This window comes from Pieris napi, chromosome 16, assembly GCF_905475465.1.
Source record: "Pieris napi chromosome 16, ilPieNapi1.2, whole genome shotgun sequence".
Taxonomy (NCBI): domain Eukaryota; kingdom Metazoa; phylum Arthropoda; class Insecta; order Lepidoptera; family Pieridae; genus Pieris; species Pieris napi.
The window spans coordinates 43,188-49,637 of record NC_062249.1 but is presented as its reverse complement, the minus strand read 5'-3'; the positions used below and the strand labels follow the sequence as shown (position 1 = coordinate 49,637).

Genomic DNA, 6,450 nt, shown 5'->3' with positions numbered 1-6,450 from the left:
CTCGTGAACATTAGCGCTGAAAGTGGAGAACAGAGTTTTGACGAGCATGTTACGCCGATTTTAACACACAGCGTAACATTTATATAAAAAACACATTGAGCTGTGTATGATATTTGGAGTCGCATTTTTGAAGCGAAACTTCTTTATCGGCGTTGGAAAAAAAATTACCGTCACATTATTCCGCTACGCGCCATCTTTTTCTTATCTCTATCACGGTTGATCCGGAGAGATTCGAAGCCATTACTAAAAAATATATATAATAACGATAACAATGATAGTAATAATTCTATTACAATTAATGAAATTCTTTAATAATATTAGTAGTAATAAGGCAAATTAAAATAATTGTATTATTTGTCTGTCTCTATCTCTCTGATAATAAAAGCCTTTTGTTAAACTTTATCTAATTTAACTTTATTTAACCAATTTCTGCAAAAATAAGGTCATAAAGAAGTTTCACTTCTTACGTGTGTACACTAGTACACGCACACATTTTGACGTGATAACGTCTTTAAAATCGTTTTAGTCGGGTGACATGTTCAGAAACTTGTGTCACACCAAAACCTCACGAGCGCGATCGCAGGTATAACGAGAGAGAGACGGACCGATCTCCCGTCTCATCTCGAGCGCTGCCAGTCATTCCGTGAATGTATGAAGAAAAATGTATATCATAGTCGAATAAGTAAACTTGTCATTTTACACCCGAAATTTTTCATCAAAAGTGTGAATAAAACGATAGATGTAATTTAAAATTTGAAAAAATTGTTATCTTCATTAATTCCTTACTTCCCAAAAATTTATATCACCAATAAGACGTTATCACGTAAACATCTCGATCGTAAACCTACTTTACAAACAACCAATATTATTTTTTTTATTAGGTCTTTGCCTGATATGATACACGTTTAAGTCAATTTCTGATTCTGAGAGCTGTGAGCTGTTTCTGTGACTTAGAATTAATCTCAAAATCAATCAACAACCAAAGAATCTTCTGTAACCAAAAACCGAATAAAACTTGAACCTGTCGATCCATTTTCTATTACAGATACTTTGCTTAATGCCTTTCATTTCCAAACAATCCCAAAATGACCGCCGCTTGGTGAGGGCATCCTAAGGGATTTCTGGGGGAAAATCAAATTAGTCTAGAGGTACGTCGCCGAGATAATCTGGCAACACTGATATTTAGGGGTATTTATAGTTGGTTTTAGTGGGAAAATTCTGTAGGTTTGTAGCATCACAGATCACTACTATAAAGTATAAACTATTCACTGGCCAGTTTAGTTATTCATATTCCATGCTATCACCACGCTTTTGTGGTGAATTTAAATGTGTATTTTTTAATAACTGAAATGGCTAAATTTTATAGCTATTACGTACTATGTCCACTAATTGATCAAAATAGTTTTCTTGGAGTAACTAAAGATAAAGAACCCGAAACTGTTGTGGTTACGTTGGGTCGGAACGTTGTTAATAAGTACAGGGTTAGTGTAATGTGTATTTTTATATAATGAAAGGAAAACTAAATAATTAAACTAAATCCTTGCTTAATTTAATAGCTATCGGACCAGAAACAGACCGGGGGCTGGACATCAAAGGACCATATCACTTCAGCTGTGATTTATGATGATGAACAAGAGTCATATGTTGGTGTCTTCAACCAAAATACTATTAAAGCATGGAAAGATGAATGTGAAAACTTGGATAAACTAAAGAAATACAAAGTATGTTGGAATATTAAAACAAATATTTATTTTTTAAATTAGTAAGGCTAAATTTAATGGTTAACTTAGTTTTCAGCAAAAATTTTTAAGGTTCTAGCGAGGCAAAAGCAAACATCACTAATTATTTTTGAAAATGGAAACTGTGCCTCACTTCCATATGGTGTTGATAATAGACTGATGTCTGCTCACAAACCTATAATTAAAGACAGCGAAAATATTATTGATGTTGGTGCATACACCATTGAAAAAAAAGATTATATTTGTTATGTTATCAAGAATACTAATAATAAAAAAAAGGAAAAATATGAAATTCTTATTTCTCCTCTACGAGATGAATTGGGAGATCTAGAAAAGGCGAAGCTGACCAGGGAAAAGGTTGTAAGATCTGATGATGTGTATGTTGTTGGTCACTTAATTTCAACCAACAATAATAAAGTCTATTTTTTGTGTAAGTTTAAATTTTATCTTAAATTATTGTGTCCACAAATATATTATAGTGCATTTTCTTGCTTACGTTAGACACAGTATGTGTATGATACAAATAGACAAAATAAGCTGTTAAGATCTCAATTTTCAGAGAAAAGTTATTGTTTTGTAACACCCTTTTGCTCTTTTCCTCTATAATTATATAAATTTGCACATCATTTTTATATAGAGTTCTAGAAGATCTTGTGTTAGTTTATATATTTTTTTTGGATTTCAGGGAGTGATTCAAAGCTGTCTGTTTACGATATTAAAACCAAATCTTGGAAAAACATGGTTTCTGTGCCTTGGATCTCTACATTATCTAGTGTGTCTATAGCTTGCATGGAAAAGAACCATTTAATCATGTTTGGTAGTAATACTGAGGAAGATGGTGCAATCCTTGTTGCTTACGATGTGGTATTAGGTGTAGGGTCATGCAGATATCCATTGAAAATGTATACTACAGAAGCTAAGCTTTACAGTTTCAACAATAGAATTATCCTACAAGGTTCAAACCACATAGCAATGCTGCCATACATGCTGGAAACAGATAGAAACATTTCTAGTCTTCTAGGTTCACATAACATAATTTCAGAAAATGTCATGGAAATTGTCAGTTGGGATGCATCAGGGAAATCTGATTTGGTAATTGGAAGTGACATTAAACATCTATGGCTGAAGGGTTTGGCAGAAAGAACTGTATGTTCACAAATTATGTCAGCCTTGATAGAACAAGATGATTTTGAAGCACTGTATAAAACACTAATCCAGTTTACAGATATACCCGAGTCAGTAATAGTGTCTCTCATTGTCTATACAGTATCAACGCTTAATTCAAATGACATTGATGTAACTAATGATGAAGAAATAAGGATATTATGTTTAAGTGATTGTTATAAAAAAAATAAAAAGGGTGATTTGCTCAAGTATCTCCTTCAAATACCTTTTAGTGATGCACTAATAATACCACACTTGAGGCAATTATTATCACTGGATGATGCTCTTTTATTGATTAGTTTTATTGCTCATCTTATAATGGATACGGAGCTAGATATGGAGCGTGAAAGTAAGATATATGACTGGTGTATACTTCTGTTGGACACATTTTATCAACAGTTTTTGATGACAAATGATCCAAAGGTTACCTATGTGCTACAGAAGATACAAAAAATTGTTGAGAGCCTTATTCATGACATGCAATTGATTGATAATGTTATGCCATTGTTAGGCAAGATGCTGCATGGTACTCCTATTTCCGAGCAGAAAACAACTTCATCTTATGTTATTGACTTGTTAAATATATAAAAAAAATGAAGTTCATATTTTTTTATTTTATAGACAATATTATACAAATAATATTAAAACTTAAAATAATTAAATTAAGTTAGTCTATGGTTTTCTTATTAGCTACTCGTGCAAATTGGACCACCATAGGCTTATCTTGTAGAATAAAACCATTTGTTTCATTTAGTGCAGTTTCTGCTATCTTTATACATGGAAATGTAACAAAACCTTGTCCTTTCATTCTTCCTTCTTGCATCACTCTAACATCAAAGCCATTTTGGTTCTCCTCTGATAAATTCTCAATGTATTGCCTATATATCCTTATAACATCTTGTTCTTTTACTGTCTTAGCTAAATTTTTTATGTAGAGCCTCATTGATGGTTGCCCAGGAGTATAATTTTTATATACTGGAAGTAATTTCATATCATTATAAGAGATTCTATTCTTTAAAAGCTCTTTTCGTGTAATCGTAGGTTGCTCTTCTTCAATAGCTTCTGAAGGTTGCTCTGAAGGTATAATTTTTTTTTCAAATAATCCTAGTTTACCCACTACCTCAGGCTTTTCCAGTGATTTCTGTGGAATATCTTTATGAATAACTACAGATATTTTTTTACCTTCAGTAACAGGTGTCACAACATCAAATACCTCTGCCTGGTTGATGTGTTTTTTTTTAACATTTGGTTTATAAGGAGCAAATAACACAGGTGTAGAGTGCTTTCTCTTTAAAGGCTTTTTCAATGTGTGGAGGCGCTTTACGAAGGTAGGTGTGGATTGATAAGTTCTGTCACTTTCCTCACCAGACTCAATTTCTGATTCTGATTCACTAAGTTTTTCATGTGGGGGAAATATAATGTCTTTAAAAAAAAGTTCATGAAATGTTTCTCTAAAAAAAGTAATAGCTTCTGGACTATCACTGAAAGGGGTATCGATGCACATTTTATTCATTAGATGGATAACTTGAATGTAGAATGGTTTATGATTGAACATTGAAAATATAATATTCACAGCTATTTTTGGGTCCAAACAAGAATATTTGTAACTAAGATGTGCAGGTGGAGGCTGATAAAAGTCAACAGATGGATTCCATGCATTTAATTCTCGTAAAAAATCTCTAATTTTGTGTGTTGTTATAGATGATTCTCCTACTGATTTTCTATGATATAAATAAGATTCTTTTTCGTATGAATACTCTACAATGAGGCGTCTTTTTGCTATTTCCAATTGATGCAATCTACGTAATACTGATTCGGCTTCTTCTTTCGTAGAAAAAGACGCAAATACCACTAAAGGTTTCTTTACAGTTTCCCAAACATTTTCAGCTCCAAAATGCTTTAAAAGTCGTTCTTTTTCTTGAAAAGATAAATTTGTTGGAAGATGTTTTATAACAAGAGTTTTAGACATACTTTTCGCTTCTGCGCTTTTGAATAATGTACACTACACTGGCCACTGTACAGAAAAATCAGAATTTTCAATTTTGTGGAGGGTGCTGAGTGCTGACTGCTGACTTGAGTGTTTACTTGAGGAATCAGGGAAGATCAACTTTGTATGGGACTTGGGAGAAATAAAATACCAGTGTTGCCAGCTCGATTAAAGCAAATGTCGCTAGACCGAAGGTTAAAAAGTCACTAGAAGTCAAATCAAATCAAAATACGTTTATTCAATTTAGATGCTTCTTAGAGCATGCTTATGAATGTCAACAACGTTTACAAAATTCACGAAAGAGCAGGACTACGCCATCCGTTCGGAAAACTACCAGGAGGCCTTGTTCTGAGAAGAACGGGCAAGAAACTCAGCAAGTTTTGCCCTCCCTTTACATTACAATTATTCATAGGAAAATGTCATAAACCACAACATCATTAAAGTTACATAAGTAAAAAAAATAAAAATCTGTTCTGTGATTTACCACATTCACCATTACACACATATTCATATAGTCCATTGAAAAGTTACATTTGGGGTTGCGTTTTTTAGAGGACGCAATTTTATTTATGGAACATGTAGGGGGGGTCAATACAAGCTTAACTCCAAGTTTGTGGGGTTGGCGTGCTTGTCCCCCGGCCGCCATCTTGGATAAAGGGGTCCAAAAACCATGTTTTTGGCTATATCTCCTGAACTATCCATCGTACATTAAACTTGCAAAGACACATTTTGTAGCAAATCGCTGTGTCTACGATTATGTCCATGTAACTTTTTATCATAAATCCAAAATTCAAAAAGTTATAAATAAAAAAGTGATAGCTAGCTACCATTCTAATAACTGATTGATAATATAATTATGTCGAAGATTACCATATCAGCAAGTTGTCTGTGGAATAGGCCTACTAGGAATACCAATAAGTAAAATTGTAGGAATAAAAAAAAAATAAAAAAAATAATATTTGGAAAATTTGTTTAAAATAAACGAGAGATCTTAAAAGTAAGGTAAAGCTGCTGTTTTGATCGGCTTGTCATGAGCATTGACGCACCTAGTCAACTTTAGAAATAGAAAATAATTTCACTTTTTTTACTTATAACTTTTTAAATTTTGGATTTATGATAAAAAGTTACATAAACATAATTGTAAGCACAGCGATTTGCTACAAAATGTGTCTTTACAAGTTAAATGTAGGATGGATAGTTTAGGAGATATAGCCAAAAACGTGGTTTTTGGACCCCTTTTTCCAAGATGGCGGCCGTGGGACAAGGGTGGCGACCCCACAAACTTGGTTTTAGCTTTACACTGACCCCCCCTACACATCAAAAAAATAAAATTGCGTCCTCTAAAAAACGCAAGGTTAGGCCTAAAAAATGTAACATTTCAATGGACTAATAACACTTCAAAGATAACAAATCAAATTATAAGAATATAATTAGAACTATTGCCAAGCGTTTTTATCTTCCAGGTAGTCATTGACTGTGTAGTAACCTTTACACATTAAGGTTTTTTTTGATATGTGTTTTGAATCTGTTTAAAGGCAGTTCCAATATTTCACTAGGAAT

The 6,450-nt window shown here is 33.0% G+C and overlaps 2 protein-coding genes across 2 annotated transcripts; one reads left to right on the top strand and one right to left on the bottom strand.

The window, feature by feature from the left end:
- Nucleotides 1–1,229: 1,229 nt before the first annotated feature.
- Nucleotides 1,230–3,640, top strand: LOC125057204 (nucleolar protein 11). Its single transcript, XM_047660726.1, has 4 exons — nt 1,230–1,481; nt 1,557–1,721; nt 1,791–2,169; nt 2,425–3,640. The coding sequence occupies exons 1-4, from the start codon at nt 1,350–1,352 to the stop codon at nt 3,489–3,491; spliced, it is 1,743 nt and encodes a 580-aa protein (XP_047516682.1). The 5' UTR covers nt 1,230–1,349; the 3' UTR covers nt 3,492–3,640.
- On the bottom strand, nt 3,498–4,988 carry LOC125057205 (RNA-binding region-containing protein 3-like). The gene has a single exon (XM_047660727.1). The coding sequence runs from the start codon at nt 4,870–4,872 to the stop codon at nt 3,571–3,573; it is 1,302 nt and encodes a 433-aa protein (XP_047516683.1). The 5' UTR covers nt 4,873–4,988; the 3' UTR covers nt 3,498–3,570.
- Between the last annotated feature and the right edge of the window lie 1,462 nt (nt 4,989–6,450).